Below are 26,159 nucleotides of genomic sequence, written 5' to 3'. Positions count from 1 at the left end.
TCCATCTACTGTCAAGTCATTACTAAGCAGCAGTGACCCAGTTCCACCTGGAGCTGTTCATGTACATGCTACAACACTGTATCTAGCATATCTGACAGATGATGGGATATGCCTTGGATTATGAGCTTCATTCTAGTACAAGTTAATATTTGTTTCGTCTGTCCAATTAATCCTGTTACAGAATGAAAAAGACTTTTTTTGTTAATTTTTTTGTGCTTGTTTCTTTGTTTTTAAAACCTTGTCATCTACAACAAGCTTTAGTTTTAGTATTGGCATAACAACTTTATTTAATCCAGTCAAACAATGAAAGAATGCTATAAATACACTATTAGTAAAGTCACACACTATTATTTTATTTGACCGCCTTTAGCTTTAGATTATGGTATGGAATTCTGTGGTCAGTTGTCAGGTGTGAAAATGATCCCCAGAACCACTCAATTACTATTTGAATCCTGGAATATGCCTGTGCCATTAGGGAAGAACAAACTCCATAGATGAGATAACCCAGTCATTCAGTACATTCAGGTGATCAGCTGACTTCATTTTATTGCCAAATAACGTTGCTGAGCCCAGACCTGACCAACTAAAGCGATCCCAGATCATAACACTGCCTCTAGATGCTTCATTTCACTTGCTTTCCTTCTTACCCTGACCCACCTATCGCTTAGGAAAAGGGTCAATATAGACTCATCACTCATATGTCCTTTTTCTGTTTTGTTTGCTTGATACAGGTTAATAAATTTACCTTTCTGAAATGGTAGGTTTTATTTTGGCTAGCTAGTGTATTTAAACGCCCAAGAATTGAGAACTAGTATTCAAGTACATAAACAGCGATTTGATCACATCAGTAAACTAATGATAAAAAAAGTCTGATAATGCATTTAGTTTGATCACTTCCATTGCAATCCTGACAATCTTAAATATAATTGCATTCAAGTGAGTAAGTTCATGTTTTTTTTGCATTAGTGCTAGTAAGACCATAAGCAGTAACCAGTACACAATGTCAAAACAATACTAAGTAATATTTGGTGAGCTGGGTGATTATGAAAAAAAAAAAAAAAGTTTTATAATCAATTAGACCAGCATCAATCAATAAGCCAAAATGTTATTCGTCACATTATTTAAGAGATTATAGAGCACAAGCTGTTTTATAGCATACCACCATCACATATTAACCTTTGAATAACTTTGCAACAGAAACTTGCAAGGAGTTGGTTGAATTAAGATTAGGTACTGGAAGATTATCAGGTACACTATATGACCAAAAATAGGAAACAACTAAACATCACATGCAGACATGTTTGTTAAATTGTTTTGTCTCTTTTCTAAACCATTGGCAGTAAATATAAAGTTGGCCCCGCTTTACTTTTATAATAACCTCCAGTTTTCTAGGTAGATTTTGGAGTGAGTTTGTGGGAAATTCTACACACTTTGTTAGTCAAGAAGGCCCGTTGAGTAAGCAGTATTCCAATTCATCAAGAGATGACACTTGCTTTCAACCATATTGTGAATATGACAGTATACAGAAGGATCAGCAAAAGCAATCTTACTAAGAAAATAACCCAGATGACCTTGTTGCAGTATCAACTGCACATTGGAATAAAACAGAACAGGCAGGAGACACTGAAGAAGTTGTCCAGCTTAACCGCTCGTCTAACCGCGACCCCGTTGGGACAGCAGCATGTTTGACCTGCCACCTTGTCCTCTGAAGAAATGACACTGAAAGCTATTTTAATTACAGAGCAATTGTGAAATGGGAGCCATTAATGCAACATCCCCATAACACACAGTTACGGCTCATCTTCATATTCCACACATGAGTGATGAAGCTATGTGGCTATGACTGCGCCTCCTGTTAGCGTAGCCATGCCAATCTCCAACAGGCCAGCGAAGGAAGACAGACTTTAGCATATTTTTGTCCCAGTTCATAGAGATATGTTAGGCATTCTGAGTCCAAGTGAAATTTAATTTAAACATCTTTCTGAGAATATTTTCTTCACAGGAGAGTAGTTTGAAATATGAGTTTTGAAATAAATCTTCACACTGGTCGATTATTTTGTATTAATATCAGAGCTTGTTCAATGCTATAACCGTACTGATCCACATCTTTGGAATTCTCTCCCAAAAAAATCCGTAACATACTGTAGATTCTCCAACCAAATGCACATCTCACCTTAACACCCATTTATTCAGTAAGACGTTACTGAAACCCCTATTTGAATCTCCCTTTGAATTGTGTTTTTAAACAGCTTAAATTATGACATTGTCTCTTGTTCCATTTACTTACTTCTCATCTTTTTATCAGTTTTATCTTATTTTATCTTTCATCCTAAAGCCCACCTGGGGTGACCAGAAAGGTGCCTATGTAATTAAAATACATTATTATTATTATTATTATTATTATTATAGCTGAGATTTTACCAAAAAAAAAAAGAACAAAAGCAAAAATAATTTGCAAAAAATCTAAATTATTAATTTTTAAATAACTTTAGAAAAACCTTAGAATAAAACCCATAGTTAACAGCAGAACAACCCTAGACACCAGAGGGTTAATTGCTAGAGTTATAAAAATCTCATGTGGTTTGAGTAACCAAAAAACCTGTGGCTGAATTCTGTGGCTAAATTCTGGAAAACAGACAAATAAAAGTATCTTTTTTATTATTATCTGTAACACACTTTGACACCTTGACTTTTAATAAGTCATAAATGTGTTTCACTGAAAAAGGGTGGATGTATTTTTTTATTCACTTCTGAACCTTGCCGTCTTTCTGCACTTATCATGCTGGGCAATGAGTCAGTTTAGGAAATGTGGTAATAAAAACAAGCAGTCTGTCTACAGATGTATAAAACCTTGCCTCAATTCAGTGCATAATTACATGCCACCTGTCTGCAGTATTTTTGATATGAGGTGGTAGAAAACTAAATGTACTGTACTGTATAGAACACTATCTAAAAATAAACCCATGATCTTTAGTTGTTAGCTTTATTTAAAATTAAATTTATATATACAGTAAAGTTATACCTGGAAAATCTGCATGAACAACTTTACAAACATGCAGGATGAACTTAAAGATTAGATCTTTAAATACGATCACACATTTCTTCACAAATCCTTTTCCTTACCTTTGTCATCCAGACTATCTCCATAAAGCTGTGGATTTTAATGAGCACCAAAATACAGAAAGGCAGCATTTTTCTTACTGCTTGCTTAAAAGAGGGAACGACTGCTGAATTAGCATTGATTCACAACGAGTGTGTCACCTTCACGTTGTGATCCTTAATGAGTGCAGGTCTAACAGCCTCCTCAGTGTGATGGAGTGTAAAAATTCTATACTACATTCTTCAAGCTAATGATTTTGCTCTTCAGGAGCTCCTGTGATCCAAGACTGCAGGCTTTTTTTTTTACTGCATTAGAAATATCATCACAGTCTTATTATTCAGGAACCTTGTCATAAGTTTTTCATGTTTTTCAGAATCAAATGTATTTTTTAACAAAACGATACACAGGGAAGAAACACCTAGCCTGCATGTTCAAAAGCTCTAGTTAAACCTAGGAGAAAATAGATCACAAAGATTTGCGAGAAGTACTTTTTTTCAAGCATACGAGTATGCACCAAGTTCTAATATTAAAGCTTTGCACGCTATGAATATTACTGCAATATTCAATTGCAGGGACAAGTCTGCAGAGTGATTACTATAATTATACAAATAACATTGCAGCATACATGCACACTTGTAGGCAGAGGCTGTTTTCTGCTTTACACTGACCTAAATGAAATCCATGGCTAATTACAAGTTACGACTTACTAATGCCACCGCAATATTCAATGTCTCTAAAATAATTGTGTGTATTAGTTTTAGAGAGCAAGGGAATGAAATGGATTGTTATTCACAACACCACCGCTTACCTTGTTAAAGTCTTCCGACGTGGCTCTCATCTCCTTCCAGGTTTTGTTGAGCAGCTGGATACAGATGCAGAAGAACTCTTCAAACGAGTGGTCATTAGTGAAGAACATGGGGTGGAAGTCATGGCAGTTCTCACTTGCTGTAGAGGAGAAAGTGGAAAGTGTTGATCGTCAAGTCGAAGAGGCCAAAGCCAAAAAAAAAATCTATTCATTCAATAGATGAACTCCACTGCTACAGGCTGCAATTTAACAGATTAGCAACCTTCAATTCATTATGAAAACCTTAATTTCAAAATGTTTTACAATACAGCGCCTTGTTTAATCATTCACTCTTGCCAGACACTTGAAAAGTTCTACTTGCTCCTGCAGATAGTTTGACCAATCCAGTCCCTTTTAAACAAAACCGTCTACTAACACCAACCATTTGTTTAATCCATTCCCAAAGACCAATTCCATCCACTCCTGCAAGAAAAAAAAGAAGCCAGCCTCTTCCAAAATGCACAGTTCTGTGTGCATGAAAGGAAAAAATTGTTCTTTCTTGGGTCTTGTGGAACCCAAATGCCAAACGTAATGCACACCTACACAATTTGGTGTCTTCCCTCTACAGTGTTGGGGGATATTACTTTTTAAAGTAACTAATTACATTACTTTTTAAAGATAGTAATTTTGTAATCAGTTATATTACAGCGTTACTTTCTGATAAAAGTAACTAGTTTGAGTACTTTTCCATTGCAGAAAATGAAAACTTCTTTGTGATTCCTCATGCATGTTGTTTTAGTCAAGACCTTTATAATTATTCTACCATCATCACACAGCGAAGTTTGGCCCATAATTTGTTAACTACTAATACCCCTATCTCACCTACGCGGTTTCGCGCGGTGGCCGTAAGTACAGTTTATCATGATTCACCGTGAGTTTTGGAGCTGTGATAAGGTTTCCATCTTTTCGCGTGTTGGTCTGCATAGGTGAGATAGGGATACAGTATACAGTAACAGCAGGAATAACAGAGGGGGACGAGTTATCGGGGGCGGGGCTTGTAGGACAACTTTCACACACACACACACACACACACACACACACACTCACACACACACTAACGGATGGGGAATGACCGCTGTTTGGCTCACGAATTACATAAATTGACTGAATAACGGATTACATTTTTGAAAAAATAACTAAATAACTGAGCACTTAAATGGTGGACCCAACGCTCTAGATTACTCGTTACATCAAAAAAATAATCCAAGAAGTACTCTATTGCATTACATCCAACACTGTCCCTCTATTAATATATATATATTTAATTTCCACTAGGATTTCATTTTCAGCTTACATACAATTCCTTATGAATCCACACACCACATAGTAGGGATTGGAAAGAAAGTAGATATCAAGCCTTACTGAAATATCCTGAAAAGGACAAAGCTCAGATGTTCCAGATTAACCGAGAGGATTAAGTTCTCGGCTCATAAGACACCTACACACTTCTTGACGATGCAAATGCCAGCTATAAATGGCAGTATTACAAGCACATTTTCTCAGAGACGATTCGATGCCAGCTTGCAGCAATTGCTCTTTATTAAAAAATAAATTATTAAATAATAATCCAGATGTGCCTCTAGTGGGAGCGGATCTCGCCTTCTGTGGACTGGTTCAGAATAAAAGGAAGTTAGAGCAACATATTAGAAAGAAGCAAAGATGGTTGCTTTTTCATAATTTTCTTAAAAAAAAAAATTTTTTAAAGTAGAGCCCAGACAAAAACATGTATTTTTTTTTTCTCTCTCATTTCCTCAATAAATCCTTATTACAATCTTTCTTGTAGAGAGAAGAATGAATCCTTAGCCTTTAACATTATGCTCTTGTCTTTTTTTACATAAAAAAAAAATGGAGAATCTGTGGAGGAAAAAAATAGTTTTGTGCCAATATGATGAAAGCCAGAGATACAGTTAATGTGTTCATAAGCAGGATTGCTGAAGGGGGAAAAAATGGTGTCTGCGATCAACCAGAGCTCCTGCAGTAAACACGCCAGTGTTTAATACAGGACCAGGCCACACTGCAGGTATGCCAGGGCATGATACCAGCTTGAATCCAAGGTCTTGTTTAGAGAGTAGACCTAGAGGCTTCTCAGCAGGCATGGCCCTCTCGCAGAGGGCAGGTAATTGCATTGGCTCTGCAGAAATTGAAACTTCACGGGCATAATGAATGATGCCTTCAGGGTGACAGGGAACTCTTATTCGAAGAGATGTGGCTGCTCCAATAGCATGCAGCAGGGCTATTTGTGCGGTAGAAAGTACCCTTATAAACAAACCATGAATGTCACAGGAGCTAGTTTTTTTTTTTTTTTTTCGTACATTCTGAGAGGCTAATTCCATCTGGTAGTAGTTCCTACTTTCCAAGACAAATACAAGGAACTCTTGGGATAGGGGAATGCTTAATATATTTAACAGCCCAACCAAAAGTGTGATACCGTAGCAACCTGCCAGCATGTCAATCTATTAATAAAAGACACATTGTGCTTTTAACTGACTATACACTCATAGGCCACATTAATAGGAACACCTCCCCATTCATGCACTTATCCATTCTGTTAATGAACTGGAAACACCACAATCGAACAGTCATGCAGATAAAGATCGAGAGATTCAATTAATATACAAATGCAATAATTGTGACCACAGTGACTTCAATTTTCAGAAGCTGCTTTTCACCTGAAAATGTATTGAGCAACAGTCTTTATTGTTTACGCAGAATGGTAGCAAAAACAAAACAAAACATGGCAACAACAGAACAAACCTCATAAGATCAGGTCTTGGAGAGAAAGTTGAGGCTACACTGAACACTGGTTCACCTAAACTGCTCCATTGAAGACCAGGAAAATTTAATCTGGTCTTTTTCCACATGCTTCTTTGTGTTGTCAGTGCAGAGTGATTTAGTGTTGTTACAATGCCTTTATCTGGGGCATCCTCTCCCGAAAGAATAGTTGTACAGTTCAAAACCCTAAATATTTCATCATAAAAACATCATTTCCCAATGGAAACAAATAACGTAGGATGCCTATAAATTAGACATGGCATTAAACATCAGCACGCACTGGTGATAATCAAGCATGGTGTTGTTAGGAGTGGCTGACAAAGCTTCTAATGCAAATGTGCCACACCCCTCTGCTTAAAACCCCATAAACGTTTACTATCTTCCTCTCACAATCCAGGTTTCATCAGGCAAAGTGTGACATTAATCTGGCAGCTCAGTAACCGTCTGACCTGCCATCAACCACCATAAACCCATTGAATACCATGTTAGACACTCCATCCATGACGGAATGAAAAGCCACAAGAAAAATAAAAAAGCCACGACATGTTTGTGATTCATCTAACGTCTCCTTGCAAGCTTTGCTAAATGTTTAGTGTCACAAACATCTGCAATGCTTGCAGTTAATTTAAGATCCTTGGATAACCTGGTGGTTTTGTCATGCCATAGCAAAGTCATGATGGACAATTTTAAATGAAATTTTAAGGGAAATGTGGAACCTTACAATAATGAAAGTCATTTAATATAGCAGTATTAAAGAATCTGAGCATCTCTTCTCACAGCACTATGGCATGACTTCTACTGTATCATATGATTCTATCTGCCAGTTAATCTTAACACAGAAAGAACTATACTGTACAATACTAAGGCCAGAGTATGGAGCGAATAAGACATGAGCACGCATGAGAACATCCACATGTTTCTGTGACAATTAAGGCTGGTGTTATTTCTGTAGTAGCAATTATATACAGTAGAACAGCGTTCAGTTCAGGTCCAGTCCTCACTTTAATATTAACTCTACTCTAAAAAAATCTGAGCTTATTAAGACATCCAAAATTAGTTTTTTGTTGTTGTTTTTTTGCTTGTTTTTATTCATGCAGAGTATGGCCTTTTTTTTTATGGGCTCATAAAATCATACTAAAACCAAATTTAATAATAAAAAATACAAATAATAACTTTTTCAGTGCAACAGAGCTTCACATTTGCTTGTACAACTACACCTTTCACTATAAAGCATACAGTTACTAAGGGGAATTATTTATGGTTGCGTTATTCGGTATCACCCAAATGAGTATGGGTTGCCATTTGAATCTGGATCCTCTCAAGGTTTATGGTTCCACCGTCATGTCATCTCACTGATTTTTTCTTCCAACAGTCACCTTTGACTTGCTCATGTGACATGGCTTTAACAAAACAAGATTACATAAATCTGTTATTATGAATTATTTGTGAAGAATGTTACTTAGAAATTAATTCCAGCATGTTCATATAGTATATTCAGAATAAACTTTGTAGGCAAATAAAACTGGCAGGATTGAAAAAGCCTGGCACAGAGTAACACGCAGGCTTGACTAATTGGACTTAACTCTAAGAACAGACCCTTATTACAAAACTGAGCACAAGCTTTCATCCTCTTGCCATAGACCGATACATTTTTAAAAATAAGGGAGCTGAGTAAAGGTCTTAAGTGCTCATTATCATCAGAGCTTCTACAATCTGTATTTTCAGGCTAATAAACACTTTTATAGTAAAACAGCAAATGCTCCACTGCTGAAGTGTGTAATTTGTGACGGATCCTGTCTCTGTTGAGAGTAAGTTCCTTGCCCTGAAGTCAGACTTAATCCACAGTGAAGCAATAAAAGGAGGCATTTGGCCACCAATCTCGGCGAGAAACAGGCTGAAAACACAGATGCATCCAAAATAAAAGGTTACTAAACAAGTGAGAAAACGTATGAGCAAACCATTTAGGGTGAGGAAAGTGAGAAGGGAATAAGTAGACTAAGACTGCAAGTCACCTTGAAGACAAGAGATGAGATGGAATGATAAATGCGTAGTGATAGGTGCCATCCCGGTGTTAATGAAAAACCCAGCAGGCCTGTCAGTCATCCAATGACAAGTCAGAAAAGAATAATCGCCTGAGGCCATCAGTTGTCTGAGCTACATTCTTAAGGTAGTCAACAGTTCCTGTGATGCCCATCAAATACTAAGCAAATGTCACATTTAGAACTTACAATTCCTAGTCTTTGATTTATAGGATGGAACATTGCAGGAAACAATATGGAAATGTGCTTTATTTCCTATCACTTTAAAAAACTGCAGCTCTCTACGCGACTTACAGGATATTCTAACTATAATTTAACATGGCCATGGTGGCATAATTGCGTGTCCAATTTGAACACAAAAAAATGCTTAACATACAATAGAATAAAATTGTGTTTTTGTTGAATTCGTTTGCACAATCTCCACTGATTTCAGACACATGGGTTTAGTAAATTAACACTGTATGTGCTATATTCATCATTTTGCATTGACTGCACTCTGTAAAAATGCCCCAAAATGTACAATTCATTCAAGGACATACACCTTGCATGACTTTTCACATATAGAAAGAAACCTTTAGTAAATCAGACACCTTGAGTTTTTTGTTTCTTATTTATTATCCATTAGCCTTGGATTTCAGCATGAACAATGGCCTTAACACAACATGCAGTCGGGATCTTATAATCTAGCACTACAAGACAGGTTGATGAATGCATGGCCAAACATGAGGGTCATTTTTATTTTCAGGGACAAATTTTTTATCTACCAAAGGGAGTGCTTGGACAGGCCAATCTGTTCATACCTATCCTTTCTCCATCTGAAATATGCTCTTACTTCCACATCACATTACACCAATCCTTCAGAGCACACGCCTCTTAATCCCACTTACAGCTGAACCATAGTATGTACCAATTTCATCCAAAAGAATAAAATTACTTAATGACTGCTAATTATGAGAACGTGTCAGCGAGGGCATGTTCGATCATCAGCTGTGGACAGAAGGAGGTCAGCAGAACCTGTAGGTAACATGAGAGTATTTTCATCTGTCTTATTAATTTATTTGTGTCTCTTTATGGTTTTAGTCTTTTCTGTAATGAGATAGAGTATGAGCTGGCTGGTTCAAAGTCTTCTTTTACTTCCAGTCATATCCCTTGCCTTCCTCCTCCAAATCAAACACCAAACTCTCTTCGACCTGCACGTCAAGCAACACCTGTGCTTTAAAGCCGTTGTGGGGGAGAAGGCTGTGAGCCAGGAGGTTTTATTTTGCCACATGCACCTCTCACTAAGATAGCCTCCTTAGACAATGTACAAGCATTCATAGAGCTCGTTGAGCATGCAGCAGCTGTGTGGGAACGGTCAGACATGGATAGGGCTCTGTAACACTTTCCTTTGCTATTATGGAAAGCCCAGCTTGTCGCCCACCACCATAAACACACCTGAAGTATGACATCATCATGGTGCCCAAACACCTCAGAAGCACTGCTGTTGCATTCACCTACTCTCCAGTACTATTCATTTACTTACACGGAGCAATTGCAGAAATCCTTTCAGAGGTAGTTAATGGGAGAGGAGCAGGACATGGAATAGATCATCAAGGTAATGATGCTGGAGAAATTAATTAAGTCTGTGTCTGCCAGAAACAAAAAGGGAGTCCAGTGCCACTGACCTGCATTCCAGGATGAAGCTGTTCAGCTAGAGGAAAATAACAGGGAGGCAATCCCTGGTCCTCTCTCTCTCTCTCTCTCCCTCTGTCTGCCTGTCTCTCACACACTTGATGGAACAATGTGAGAGAGACGTTTTCTTGAGTTGAGTTAAGGTCTTGAATAAATGTGAGCCTGAAGCTCAACTAAAAGTCCACCTCCCTCCTAGGCCTTCCGCCACACCTTAAAGTATGTGATTATTACATTACCAAAACAAAGTTGATCATTTTCCAAAAAGAGCATAAACAAGTGTTTTCGTAAAATAAATTTTAGACCAATGAACTATATTATTATAAACCTTAGATGCTTTTAAAGGACCCATATTTTACTCCTCCTCCAAAATCCCCTATGTAAAAGAGCTACTGCTGGGCCCTTGAAGCGGCTCTTCGTATACCAGAAAAGTCAAGAGAGGAGCTCTTTGTGTATGAGGTCACATAGGGAGTACAATCGAATTGGTTTGTTTAAGTCATGATCAATCTAAAAATTAAAAAAGAGAAAAAAAATTTTTCATTGACATTTTTGTTTGTACTTGCACACTGGAGACCCAGCTGAATGTCTACAAATGACTAAAAAGTGAATTTTGTATAAAATGTCTGCTTTACAATTTAATTAGTCCCTTGTGGTCGATCAGAATCACTAACCCAATAGTGCTGTGGTCAAATACCAGATATTTTATGCTAAAAGAAGTTTTAAATCAAATTAGACACCTTACGATCTGTCGCAAAGGCCAAGCTCGCTGTTTGACACAGATATGTGTAAGTGCACTGTAGCAGAAGAATAAATCAGCCTGAACCGTTTCTATTCTACTCCAGCAGCTGAAGATGTGGATGCTCTTATTAGTGGAGCACAGCAGGAGTGAAGAAGTGATGGCTAAGTGCGAGTGCAGTACAGTTTGACAATACATTACTGAAAGCTTCATTCACAGAGAAGGTGTGGTCCAGTGGAAACTGACTGAAGGTGCTGGAATATAGACTCCAGTACCAAATACACCTCTATACTTAACAAGGCCCTAGGGAACACCATGTCAAAAATATCCTCACTGAATCGTCTCTCTTGACATCTGGGCAACAATTAAAGATGATAGAGCACTGCTCTGGCTCGACTTCCTGTCTGGACGCTTCATCCCTGAGGCATTTTCACAGTCTTGTCCAAGCTTGATGCCAATCTAGAAAGTGTGCAATGGCTCAGTGGGAGAAATCTCAAGACCCTCCATCCTTGAAGTTAGGTGACGATAACAGTTGTTGACATTAGGCTTCCTATTGTTGTCTGAACATGTCAATGGCCAGCTGGGACATGAAAAGCTCAAAGGAGTGAAAAACAAACCCGAAAGTCTATACTCATTTAGCACTACTTAAGCCTAGTTCCCACATTCACAAATTTGCAAAAGACCGTGACAAATTTACAAACCCTGATGAGTCATGGGTAGTCATACTAAAAAATCATGGCTTACTTGCATGCCTAGGGGTGACCTCTAACAATCCGCTCTTTGCCAGCATGCACTACAAACATATTAAACATTTTTTTAATTAGTCTAACCATGGTGATTAGTGACGTCATGGTGATTTGTGACGTCAGGAGTTTGGACACCATAGCTGCTTTAAATTGGTTTAACTGTGATAAATTGTGCATGATGCATCTGCATAATTTTAAAAAACATCTCGGGTAACCCTTAGCACTTCGCTGTGTATTGCAGGTAGCTCTGTAGGGATCCTTAGCTCCTTGCTGTGCATCATAGAGATATTTTTAAGCAATCAGGGTTTTCTGTGCCCTTACCATACCAAATCATCAGCTTTTTCATGCTTTTACATAGTGCTAGTGTATTTGGGCTTAGCTCTGCCTTTAGCACACTATGGCCACACCGTAGATAATGACATCAAATCATGTCGGAGCCATAACAACCTCGAGATTTCGAACCAGAAGTGATCTGTAGCTCAAATCGTAAAAGCTTCAGCCACATACGAGCTAGGCTGAGCTTTAGCCAACTCCCAACAACAGACAAAACTCTTTAGTGCCCTTTCCAAAATCAAAAAAAGCTGACAACACCATGAATCAATAAGATATACTTCTTGATTAATATTACATGTGCTTTTTAAACCAAGGAGTAAGAAATCATCATGTGGTGCAGACCACTTTGGATTCCATTAAGGTGTTCGCTCAAGAAACATGAAGGACTATAAATCTTTCAGGGTGAAATGGCTCTCAGAGATGAGGTGAGATGGGGACACCAGGACAGCTCATAAATGATGCATAGGCTCACAGAAGCCTCAGCCGAAAAGAAAGAAGCCCTCATGCCATTACATGATCAAAATATACAAACAAGTAAAATGGCATAACTACAGATCCCGAGTTCTTCCTCCTGAGCCTTTTCATCAAGTCTTTTTCTAGTTTAGTTTTGGTGAACAAAGAAATTATTATTATCTTGTAAAAGATGACTTTTTAGTTCTGACTGATGGATGGGAGCGTTTTCACGAGTGGTGATAAAAAGCATAACAGCACTGGGTTAGCACAGCACAGTTAATTGCAAAAGGATATGTATTGGTGGAGCAAATCATTAAATGAACAAACAAATCATAATCCGTTGATAATAAATGATATTTTTGGAATTAGTATATACAATACTATAAAAGCAATATCACACTTGAGTATGAATATCAGCATAGCTCTGATGCCTTTGGCAGACTCCTTCTCTAATGATATTGCTTAAATATCCAACCTTAACCAATTAGCTACTATAAGATTAACTCAATATTGCAATAGATAATGTTTTCTTAATTGAGAAAAACACTTAAACGTTCTTTCCTTTTAAGATATCATGTTTAATTTTTTATAATCAACTTTAAATTCTTTTCAATTTTAAATATTTATAAATAAAAAAACCCTTCACATGTCTTTCACAAATAAGTCTTGGGTGAGGTGAGGTATAGAACTAAACTAAGCTTAAAGCTTACTCTTTAATGAGGAATTAGACCCAGTGTTCTCTGCTGTTTGATTTAAAATTATTTCTGGTGAAATTGAGGTCGAATGCTGAATCATTTCATGGCCCGTGTCTGATAGCAATATCTCAGTCTGAAAGAATCTCTCAGTTAAACGCAGAGACTTTCATAAAGCACAGGTGCTTCCTGTCTGTGTTAATATCTCCTGGCTGCTTAGCTGCCTTAACAAATGGAAGGTCACATAATGAAATGCTTTGTCAGGGACAGAGCCTTGTGCTATATATGAACAGAGAAATACATTTATTGTGTCTGTGCTTTCATTTTCCCTGCAGATACATGCAAAAAAAAAAAAAAAAAATCAGTCCTGTGTGTGTAGAAATTTTCATTGAGACTGGAAATCAATGAAAAAGACCTCAAGAAATAATAATGCTTTTTGTGCGAAGTGTTTTCCCCCCAATGACAAGGGAATACAAAGGCAGAATCCAAATGCAGCAACAAATTATAGCTTAAAATACAGTACACAAAGCATCCATTCCTAAAGACAGGAAAAAAATAGTTTTGAAACAATTTAGAAAATGCATTCTCTTCCTTTTTTGCTTCTTGAATAAACTCTCCTTTTTATCGTCTACATTTTTTTAAACAATTATCACACTCCTAAAACTCATTAAATGTGTTTGCGAATTTGGAAAAATTCGAGACTGATCGTATTCCAGAGAGAAAGGTCAATCAGGGTAAGAAGCGAAGCGCATGAAGCAATGCATCCATCATGCATAGTGGCCTCATCAAGCCTCTGGAGGAAGTGTTATGATCTGGGGTTAGTTAACTTGATCAGGTCTAGGTTCAGCAACATTATGTGGCAATAAAATTAAGTCAGCTGACGAGGACTGTACCAACATGCCGATGATATCAATATGAGATTTAATACCTAAAAAAAAATCGAAATCTGATCATCAACGTATAGTAAATGTTTAAAGAAACGCACACACGCGCACACACACACGCGCACGCACGCACGCACGCACGCACAAGCTGTGAGTGCACACACAGCACAAACACAGCACAAGCATTTTAAAAGAAAACACTCCGGTCTTCCCAGTCTGACCTCGAAATGATGAGAAAGCAGCCTAAGTGTGTATTAGAGTGAGTTTAGTCTTGAGTGTTGGAGTCAGTGACTGGAAGATCCTGCACTCTTATCAGAAAGGACATAACAGAAGATTCTCCTAAACAGATGCTAATGGCTAGATCACTGTACAGCACATTGACAAGTTTTACATGTACAGATTTAAATATATGTGATGTAGTGTTAAAACTTTGAAGTGACTACATAGATTTCATGTTAAAATAAGTAATAAATGCATGAACCTTTCTCAGAGGAATGAAGTTGAACACCACAGTTTACTGACCTTAAAGGGGTCATATGGGCCTAAATGCACTTTTTCAAGCTGTTTGGACTGAAATGTGTGTTAGGAGAGTTTGTACACAACCACTCTACGATAATAAAGAGCAGCACAGTGATTTTCTTTTCATTTATTAAAATAAAATGCCCCGAAATCAGGCCAATCTCAAATGCCTGTCGCCACAAGAGGCCGCTCCTGCGATAGTTGATTGACACTGGTGTTTTAGCAAAGACCCTCCCCGAGTGAGAAGAAGCTGTCGGCCATTGTTTTTCGCCACTGCAGCAAAATGTCGCCTAAGCGAGTGTGGTGTACAGTTGTTGGGTGTAATAGCGAACACAGCAGTCGTCATTCACTACCGACATCTGAGCCGCTGAGGACGCAGTGGCTGAATTTTGTTTTTGAAGCCAACGTCCCCGCCGATCTACCTAAATGCGTTCATGTTTGCGCTAATCATTTTTCACCAGACTGCTTTATAAACGCGGGTCAATATAAAGCAGGTTTTACTAGGAAGCAGCTCCTAAAAAATGGATCTGTACTAACGCTTCGTGTTCCTGCTTCATCTTCACCAGGCTCGGTGAGTGTGATTTATTTTTCTATGAATCTTAGCAGATCGCCTTTTCTAACAATCACGGTGAATGCGGAGTGTAAGTTAACTTTCACTCTCATAGAACATGGTTATGGCTTCTTCTCTATGTACATCCGTCTCTATATAATTCCTAATCGCCCGTTTATAATAAACAATGGATTAAGGTGATTGTCTAGTTGCAAACTGTGTACGTAGTCGGAAAACTATATTATGCTTACCTTTGTAACGTTAGATGGTTTATAACGGTGTCTGTCAATGATTAAGAAGCCATGTAAACACATCAGTAAACACATCGTGTTCGTATCTCTCTCTCAGTACACTACTTACCCTGTGTTAGCTTCTCCGCTTTTTTTTGTCGTTGCTCGCGGCAGCATAACAGCCTGTTTATTTATGCCCATGCAGTGATGAGAAAGACAAATCGAGTCGATGCATGTCCATTCTTTTAATTTCTGCCTTGTCAGGCGATATTACAAACTTCCGGGTGGATTCCATACTTAAATCAGACCAAAAACTACTGCGGCCAGCGTTTTCAAGTTTGGACTGCACTACCCACAAAGCATTGCATGCACTGCGTTGTGGGCAATGCTTTGTGGGTAATGCAGTCCAAAGCACTGCCCGCACTGGACTACACTTCCATGGCTATACCCCACATGTGTTGTGAAGACACGCCCCACAGAACTGGGGGGCGGGCTCAGCAGAGATTATAAGCATTTAAAGGAGCATGTACTGAAACAGGTTGCTGAGAACAGAGCTAGTTTTTACCAGGTAAAAGTAGTGTTTTTTTTACACAACCATTGAGAATTTTTAATTAAAGTATATTAAAAACTTTTCATTAGGACCCTAAAGAATCATATTAACATTTAATGAAAAATGGGACTGGATGACCTCTTTAACCGTATTGAAAGTCATTAAGATGTGCTGTAGAAGATTTTTTTTTTTTTACAGAGTGGTTCAACTTTCTCATCATCAGGACAAGATCTCGGACAAAAATTTATGTTAAAATAAACTTTGTGATGCTGCATAAAGTTGTTGAATCAATGCCATGGGAAAAGTCTAACAGAAATCCAACAACATACAAGTGTGTGACTTTTTGTTTTGGGGGGGGCCTGTATATTTAGTTATTTTTGTGGTTAATCAATATAATACTACAAGAGGAAAAAAGACTTGCATTCTTGATGTGGAATGTGATTTGATACACTTTTTCTTGAGCTAGAAAACTTACTGTACAACAGCCAGCTAAACACTACGATAGAAGATGTTTGTGTGTTTTTCTGTATTTTTGGAGTTATAGCTTAAAGGTATAAAAAAATTACAGACTGAATATTAAATATACAGACAGAACACAAGGCATGACATGTTTGTTTAGTCCAAACCCAGACATGAGAAAGCATTAAAGACAGAACTGAGAGAACCAGACCACAAACTTACGCAGTTCTCCTACTTTGAGGATCTCACACAGCATTTTGGTAAGCTCGATACTGCTGCGGCCAAAAGGACACTCGTGCTTGTCTTCACGACTGCTGTTCTCCAGCACGATCTAAAACAAAACACAAAATAAAAATGCCTAAATAACTTATACATCTACATATATATATATATATATATATATATATATATATATATATATATATATATAAAACAGCATTTATGTATACCAGGGTGTAATGGCCTTAAAAATAAAAAGATGACTTCTATAGTATGTTATATCCAGTAACGGTTTCTGATTACCCAGAAGACATGTTTATGATTAAACAATTTAAAAACAAAAGAAATAATGTCGTTTCTGCAGTGGCACTGCATTTTAGCGTTCAGAGCCCTTTAGCAATCCGGATCATTATGGGGGAAATCCTACACTGTCGGTACATCTATAACTGCCCTCAGTGCTTTAATGGTGTGTGTGTGATGTGTGTGTGTGTGTGTGTGTGTGTGTGTGTGAGAGAGAGAGAGAGAGAGAGAGAGAGAGAGAGAGAGAGAAAAAAAACATTTTTTACCCTGATGTAGGAATCCTGGTGTTGTTTAGCAAAATACAGCATATTATCCAGAGCCAACATCCCGGGAGGAATCTGTGTGAAATCCACTGCCGGGTTCACGTGATTCTGTAGATGCAAACACACACACAGTCATAGGAACAATTAGGTCTGTTCTCCTATACAGAACAACTCCGGTCAGGTTCAACACTCATATAATGCTCTAAGATATACGTACTAATATCATGTGCATGCCTTTACAGCAAATTTATCAACCTAATTATTGCTTCCATTGTTCAAAATTTTCTTTAGCCTATTACAATGGATTAGAATTATATGAACTGCACGTATCACTAATACACAAAAAGCTTCCCTAAGCTCTCAGAGGATTAAAGGCATTAATTCTGCCTCTCATTGTGTCTCAAAAGCAATTTGATATTTTTAGAAAATGTAAAATGGCTGCTCTAAAGAATCATTTCCACATGAGAATAATTGAATGGAATGAGTCAGCTGTTCCTACCTAATTACATTCAAGAAAGAAAAGAATATATATATCATATTATATATTGCACTGTATCATAAATAACATTAAAAACAAATATCTTGATAACATAATAAATACTAACAGAATACATAAAAGAAAATATTTAAACAGAATAAGAGACCACCGGATTCTTAAGAATTCAATTTGTTTAGAAATCACTAGACAATTAATCAACACAAGCGCAAACACACTGATCTACACAACCAAACTATTGTATACACCAAAGCGTAAATGCTATTTTGTACAATATTCATTACCTAAAAATTTTTTGCACTATTATACCTCAACTCATCACCTCAACACCACAGAGAACTGTAATGTCATGTTTGTTGCACTATCACTTTGTCGCTCGGTTGCACATTTGCACGTGCACTTTATGTTGTCTTTTCTGTATTAAAAAAAAACTTAGAGAGTTCCCAGGTAGCCAGCTAATTAGGTCTTTAAGTTAGCTAGTCAGTTCTTTTGTTAATTTATGTTGTCAAGTCAATCTGTCTTGCCTCAGCTAGCCAGCTCATTAGGTTTCTTAGTTAGCTAGTTAGTTTTTCTGTTAATTTATGTTGTCAATTTATGTTCAATGTAGCACTTTGGTCCTAAAGGAACGTTGTTTCGTTTCAAGGTGTACAAACTGTATATGGTTGAAGTGACAATAACGCCTACTTGATTTAACTTGACAATGAGTTTTTGGGACTTTTTAGACAAAAAAACAAAACAAAACAGTTTTTCCCCAGCAGTAACCAGATAGTAACAAGCTAACCTGAGGTGCGGTTTGTTGGTGATTTTTGAGGCTGGTAACTCTAAATAAACTTCGTAAGTTTTGGTCTTGCAGTCCTAAGACAGTCTTCATGAGAGCCAGTTTCATCATGCTTGAAGGGTTTTGCAAACGCACTTGACACAATACTGTTCTTGCAAGAACTATTCCAGAACAGCTGACCTTCATGTCTTATAATAACAGATAGTAGTTGTTACATAATCACATAATGTCAAATGTGTTATTTCATAGGTTTGAAAAGAAAACGGGCATTAGCGATGACACTTCAAACTTATTTTGTGTGTATTTTTTCAACCATGAGCGAAAGAAAAACTAAAAGAACCAACCATCAGGGTCATCGATACTGATTAAATTTTAAGAAGTAGCTACATTTTAATAGCTATCTATGATCTTTTGTGGGTTTTGTATGAAAGTGATAAAACTTAGATGCTTTGCAGGGCCTCAACATACAGAGATGAGTCAACAGCTGACTGAAGATAAAGGGAGTATTTTACACACAGGTGTGAAAAGCATCAGCAGCTGAAAAAGAAATATTAAAAGAGCTGGAAGCAACATGTCACAAGTCATGATGTGCGTGTGTGCGTGAGAGAGAGAGAGAGAGAGAGAGAGAGAGAGAGAGAGGAAGACAGAGAAAGAGGTAATTTCTATTTAACTATTTAATTACTATTTAACCCATGCCCACTTTAGGACTGTCCAGTTCTAAACCAAATCCCAAATAGCTGATTAATCACTGCATGTTCTCACTACACAAAGCAGAACATAACAGTGTTTAAGCACTTACACAGTGCACATACAACAATGTTTAAGAGTCATGCATTTATTTAAAGCAGATTTCTTACTTCAAAGCTTGGGATATGCATGCCTTACAAAAATGAGTACTATAGAATATAAAAAATACAACATTTACACATCTAAAACATTCACAATGTGCATTTTTTTTGCCTTACAAATTTGTACGCAGTTAATATAAAACTTTTCACGGTATTCAAACATTGACATGTTTTTCCAATAGGCACAGTGTACAGTACAAACTTCTGGCTACTCTCACAGCCATCTGCACGACCTGCATCTTATAAGAGCCAAAACATATGGGAACATATGGCTTATTAGCACAGCTGATACAAACAGCTCCTGCATGACGCCACAAAAAAAAAAAAAAAAGCAACTAAAGGACAGGCAGTAAACTAAATCAGTGGGTAGGGTTTAGAGCACGGCTTATCAGTGGACAGCACACAGCAGCATGTAGAGTCTTTAACAAGCCAGAGAAAGCTAAAGCTCCACTAGTCTCTCACTTTCTCAGACCTTACCGTCTCTTTCTTCTTTAAGACCGCCTTGTCTGCTCACCTCTCTCTCTTTCTCTTTGAAGACATGCCAAACCCGTAATGAGGTGTGTATGACGTGTTCATAAAACATACAATTCAGTTATAAAATATGCAGCCAGAGCACTAGGCCTGATAATCTACTAGTAACTAGCAGATCTAAAATGGGTGCAATCTAATGAAATAATCATTTGAATGTTACAAGCATGTCTACTCACGTCCAGTAGCTCAGGGACATTATGTCCTATTTGTCCCGTAAGAAGATAGGACAAGTAACAGGATTACTTAATTTGTAATTTAGGTTTGGGGCTTAACCTTCATCTTTTTCATTGTCCCAAGTATAAAGGAGCAGGGGCAGCTCAGTGGTTAAAGCATTGGACTACTAATCGGGAGGTCCCAGGTTCAAACCCCACCATCACCAAGTTGCCACTGTCGGGCCCTTGAACCTTCAACTGCTGAGATGTCTTAATAAGTTGCTCTTGGGTAAAGGCGTCTGCCGGATGCCACAAATGTAAGTAGTGTCATAAATTTAAGAGGTAGCTTAGTGGTTAAGGCATCAGACTACGGCTCGAAAGGTCACAAAATCAAACCCCACGTCTACCAAGTTGCCACTGCTGGGCCCATGAGCAAGGCCCTTAACCCTCAACTGGGTTAAAAATGCAATTCGCTTTGGATAAGAGCGTCTGCCAAATAAGATTGCACAAGCATGCCTCTGCCATACCAATACAGTGAATCTGATATACAAAATGAACATGTAGTGTTTGTTTTATGTTTTTGCTTCGAAAAAATAAATAAATAAAAATGCAGTCAACCCCTGAAATTCTTAATTTTGGATGTGGTCAAAAAAAAAAGCCTATATATTGCCTATTTTTATCATTTAAACCCTAAATATGTTCCCAAAACACTTTTATTTTATTTAAAACTCAGTTTAACACTAGAAGCGCCGCGCCAGTGTCACCTACTAAAAGCGCGGTTCGGCGGTCATTTGACCGCCTATTGTTTTGAATGGGAAGCTGCTGCTGACACACAATGATCGCTAGATGGCGCTTTCACCCAAAGCAAATAGTTTAGCTCCAAGATCAACTTGCACTTGGACAATGCGCCATTCATTCCCGCGTTGATAATAAGCGGTATCTTTTTTTCATATTCAACTGAGAAAACCTACTACAGAGTCTCTAAGGGGACAAACGAAGAGGGGAAAAACAAGTCATGTTTGGAATTATAACCCAATGTTTTTGACTTTTTTCTGCCGTTTTTTCTCCTCCTTTGTCCATCTAGGGGCTTCGTACTATAACAAAAAGGAAAGCTCTACTTAATTTTATATCGTATGGAGAAAATGTTATTAGTTTGTTCATTCTATTTGAAGCTTCTGAACGTCTCGGAGCAGCGATTTAGTTCTGAACTCGCTTCCGTGAAATTATCGCTAAAACAATATTAAATTTGAATAAATCAGATCTACTACAGCAAATAATAAACTATGCTATGTCATAACCGAAGCAAACACAACGAATATGTCTCGTTTCGTTCAGTGTTGCTAGGCAACGGACCACGCGCCTAATCGGTTCACTTGGCCGCGGTGTATTATAAACCTGCGGGATGTTTCACTGCTTATGTTCATGTAATAAAAGCGAGGGAAATGTGGAGGTGATGTGTGGCCACTGAATGAGAACTAAATCAAAGATTTCAGTAACTACACTGAGTGTAACATCTGCATAGTGACACTAAACAGCTGAACACCTTCACTTTCCCCTTTACCTCCGAGAAAAAAAAGCTGTATGTTGTTTGTTTATATGTTTATAAAAGTACACGAAGTAGGCGCGCGCGCACACACACACACACACACACACACCTCCCCTGAGCCCTCGGTCAACATCTAATGACCGTCGATATGCAAATGAGTCAAGACGTAGCCTAACGTGGTGTCGTGTCGGATTTCAGCGGTCAAAGAAAGTGGAAAGACTTTGAAACAGTTTCAGCGTTTTTTTCAGTTACAACAAGCACAGCGATGAGTCCACGTTGTTTCACTGGTTATGACATAGTGACACTAAACAGCTGAACAACTTCACTTTTCTGTTTACCTCTGAGAAAAAAAAAGGTGTATTTAGTTTGTTTATATTCAGAGTAACACCTTCCAACCACCTCTCATAGTCTATTGTTAGTTTTAATGATTTGGCTGAAACTAATTATCACTACATAAGTACCCCAACACCCCTGATCATGAGTTTCAGCTGAAACTAATTCTATACATGCAACAGAAAATGTAGATGCAGATTCCAAATGTATAAAGATACATGCTATATATATATATATATATATATATATATATATATATATATATATATATATATATGTGTGTATTCGATGCATGCTATATATATGTGTGTGTATGTGTGTGTAATCGAGGCTGGCTCTATTCAGGGGCAAGAGGGGCAGCGCTCAACTAAATGTCTGCACATGTTAATATATTCCTAAAATTAATATATTACAAGTTGATAAACTGATCTGCGGTAGCAGAGAAATCCGCTGAAAAAGGGACACTACACAATAAGGTATTAGATGTCCCTCATGTCTCTGTCCCTCTGCTGTGCGTATTCATTCACAGGCTGCAGCGCGCGCGCGCTCACACACACACACACACACACACACACACACACCTCCCCTGAAGCAGTTGCGGCGTTTTTCAGTTACAACAAGCACAGCGATGAGTATAAGAATAAAATAAGGTATCAGTTTGGTCTGTGTAGTTAGTGCCCTACAGAATAGAATAAATGAATAAATAACACATTCCAACCACCTCTCAAAAGAGTGCCATAGTTTTGCAAAAATACTTGCAAAACATCAGCATACATTGGAGGGAACTTCTGAGGTGGTCAGTGATTGATGGCACGGTCGTTCGGAGGGGGTTGTGATCACACCTACAGTTCTTTTGTTCTAAGCTGTTGGTCAAATATCTCTCCACTTGAAATGGAAGCACAAAATTGAGGGGCAACATGCAAGGGATTTCAGCATCTCGACGCACAGTAGAAGCTGTTTGTAAAGAAGACACTCTTTGTTTTTTTACTTTGTAATCTTTCTCGTGTTTACCTTTTACTGTACAATGTATATTCATTTTATTAATGAATTGCTGTGAATAAACTACATATGCAGTTGATTTACCAGAAAGGACTTTTCAGTTTTTGTGTGCTAAACTAAATTTCAGGGTCAAGTAATAGCGATTTTATTTGAAAAGTATATATATATATATATATATATATAGGGAAAGATTAAGAAACACGCTGAAGCGGAATATATATATATATATATATATATATATATATATATATAGCATGTATCTTTATACATTTGGAATCTGCATCTACATTTTCTGTTGCATGTATAGAATTAGTTTCAGCTGAAACTCATGATCAGGGGTGTTGGGGTACTTATGTAGTGATAATTAGTTTCAGCCAAATCATTAAAACTAACAATAGACTATGAGAGGTGGTTGGAAGGTGTTACTCTGAATATAAACAAACTAAATACACCTTTTTTTTTCTCAGAGGTAAACAGAAAAGTGAAGTTGTTCAGCTGTTTAGTGTCACTATGTCATAACCAGTGAAACAACGTGGACTCATCGCTGTGCTTGTTGTAACTGAAAAAACGCTGAAACTGTTTCAAAGTCTTTCCACTTTCTTTGACCGCTGAAATCCGACACGACACCACGTTAGGCTACGTCTTGACTCATTTGCATATCGACGGTCATTAGATGTTGACCGAGGGCTCAGGGGAGGTGTGTGTGTGTGTGTGTGTCTGTGTGCGCGCGCGCCTACTTCTTGTACTTTTATAAACATTCTACATATAAACAAACAACATACAGCTTTTTTTTCTCAGAGGTAAACGGGAAAGTGAAGTTGTTCAGCTGTTTAGTGTCACTATGCAGATGTTACACTCAGTGTAGTTACCGAAATCTTTTATTTAGTTCTCATTCAGTGGCCACACATCACCTCCACATTTCCCTCGCTTTTATGCATAAGCAGTGAAACAATTCGCAGGTTTATAATACACCGCGGCCAAGTGAACCACGTTCCCGCCGATTAGGCGCGTGGTCCGTCTATGTAATAGAGATAATTTCACGGAAGCTTCTAACAGAACGAACAAACTAATAAATTTTCTCAAAACCTTATAAAATTAAGTAAAGCGAAATTCCCTAAATGTCCTTATAAAATATCGCTGATTATCAACGCCAGAACGAATGGCGAATTGTCGATATTTTACGGAAGCATATATATATATAAACATATATATATATAAACTGTATGTGTATGTGTGTATATATATATATATATATATATATATATATATATATATATATAAACTGCATATATGGAATGAAACCTGAGATAGTTACACATACGCACTGAATGACGCATAAATAGTATGCGCGATTCCTTGCGCCATCTGCTGAGAGAAATGAGAATCGCAGGTTGGAAAAGACAGGAAACGTCATGCCGCCGCGCAGCTGTCAGCGATTTCACGTAAATAAGAGCAAAATAGCTTTATACTGGCTTTTACTGGTGCGATTTTAAAAATTTAAGCATACAGGGTGATTAAGCTCACAGAACTAGGAAAAGTCATGAAAGGAGGGTCCTGGAAATTGATCGAGTGTGAAGTATTATTTTTTTTTTACCCCCTTGCGGTCAAATGACCGCTGCTCGGCGCTTCTAGTGTTAATACATTAACCCTTAAAAAAAACTAAAAAGAATTGAAAGTTTTTTTTAAATTAGTAATTATATTTGTAGACTTGTAAATAGTTGTAATCAATAACTGATATCAGTATAGGCCATGAAACAGACTTACGATAAAGCCCAGCTTCTTGTAGTCTCTGGTGTACATGGACTTGCGCTTTTCAATACTGCCGCTGCTGTTCGACTCGCACTCAACGTCGAAAGCAATCCGGCGCAGCTCAAAGATGATGTCTCTCTGAGCCTGAGAGAGAAAGAGAGAGAGAGAGAGAGAGAGAGAGAGAGAGAGAAAGAGAGGGACGATGACACGCCTTTACGTGCATGCTCATTACGTGATAATTATCTGACAGATGATTATTGGAGTCTTTTAATAACAATTTTAAATGTTTTAAGGGAAGAGACACACCTGGTCCTGAGGGTCCATCTTGGTCATCATGCGATCCTCCAGAAGGTTAAAGGTCAGCACTTGCAGCATATAAAGCTGGTGTGCCATCTCATCATTAATGGGCTTGGGGCTCCTGATTACATTCTGAAAGACAGGAGGAAAGCACTTTATCAGTTTAATGTGGATGGTAGTGTTGAGAGAGAGAGAGAGAGAGAGAGAGAGAGAGAGAGATTAGAAAAAAGAAAGTCAAAGGGAGAAAGAAAAATAAAAGAACTCACTTGAAGGATAATGGAGCGCAACTGCTTCTGTGCCAGAATGTGAGCCATCTCCTGCAATCACACACACGCGCACACACACACACACACACACACACACACACAGGAATTACAGTTAATATGCTGAATAAACAGTAGGATTGTAGAATAGCGTTTTTTTTTTTATCTCAGTCTGATTGGACTTACGGTAAGGGGACAATCAAGGATGTTGACAATGTTCGGATCATACTACCGTTACAAATGCAGCACGGAAAAGAAATAAGAGTAACAGAGTGAGAAAGGATGCAAAGGCAATTCTGTTAGTAGTGCAAAAAAGAAAAATCAGAAAGCAATGAGACAGCAAAGTTAGTATGTCCAACATTCAATTAAACAAACATACAAACAACAAACAAACAAAACCAAACTGCTTAATTAACAAGTCGAGACACATAAGGACAGCTGAAATAATGATCACAATTAATTTTTACATTATTATTCATTTAGGACAATTTAATTAAGCAGCACAATTATCCTGATGATTTATAAATGTAAAAGAGTCGTACTGAGTATTTTGAGCCAAAAATAAAATCAAACTATTAGAATAAAGCCGTCTGGTAGGAGTTTTTAACACTCTGGAACTTAGCTTATTTAATTTATTTTAAATAAGTAAAATGTTAGATATCTACTGATGTAATTAGTGCTAGGAAAATGCTAAAATAATGCATAATGTTCCTGACAGACTCTACAGTGTAATTAGGTTCACAAGAGAGTAAAGTCTTTGCAATGCATGCAGCATTACAGTTATTTTATTATTGGTAATGAATAAGGGAT

The 26,159-nt window shown here is 37.6% G+C and overlaps 1 protein-coding gene across 4 annotated transcripts in view; it reads right to left on the bottom strand.

Annotated features, from left to right (window-relative positions):
* elmo1 (engulfment and cell motility 1 (ced-12 homolog, C. elegans)) overlaps positions 1 to 26,159 on the bottom strand; it is a 106,308-nt gene that overhangs the window by 22,297 nt on the left and 57,852 nt on the right. For all 4 annotated transcript variants that reach the window (XM_053491356.1, XM_053491359.1, XM_053491358.1 and 1 more), the window contains 6 exons: positions 25,353 to 25,403; positions 25,096 to 25,218; positions 24,805 to 24,933; positions 17,361 to 17,465; positions 16,798 to 16,906; positions 3,909 to 4,045 (listed from right to left, as the gene is read on the bottom strand). In XM_053491356.1, the coding sequence (XP_053347331.1) occupies positions 3,909 to 4,045; positions 16,798 to 16,906; positions 17,361 to 17,465; positions 24,805 to 24,933; positions 25,096 to 25,218; positions 25,353 to 25,403 (654 nt within the window). The remainder of the gene's footprint in view (positions 1 to 3,908; positions 4,046 to 16,797; positions 16,907 to 17,360; positions 17,466 to 24,804; positions 24,934 to 25,095; positions 25,219 to 25,352; positions 25,404 to 26,159) is intronic.

The sequence above is a fragment of the Clarias gariepinus genome, chromosome 3 (assembly GCF_024256425.1).
Source record: "Clarias gariepinus isolate MV-2021 ecotype Netherlands chromosome 3, CGAR_prim_01v2, whole genome shotgun sequence".
In the NCBI taxonomy this organism is placed as follows: Eukaryota; Metazoa; Chordata; class Actinopteri; order Siluriformes; family Clariidae; genus Clarias; species Clarias gariepinus.
The sequence above is the reverse complement of the archived record's forward strand: the minus strand, read 5'-3'. Positions and strand labels throughout refer to the sequence as shown.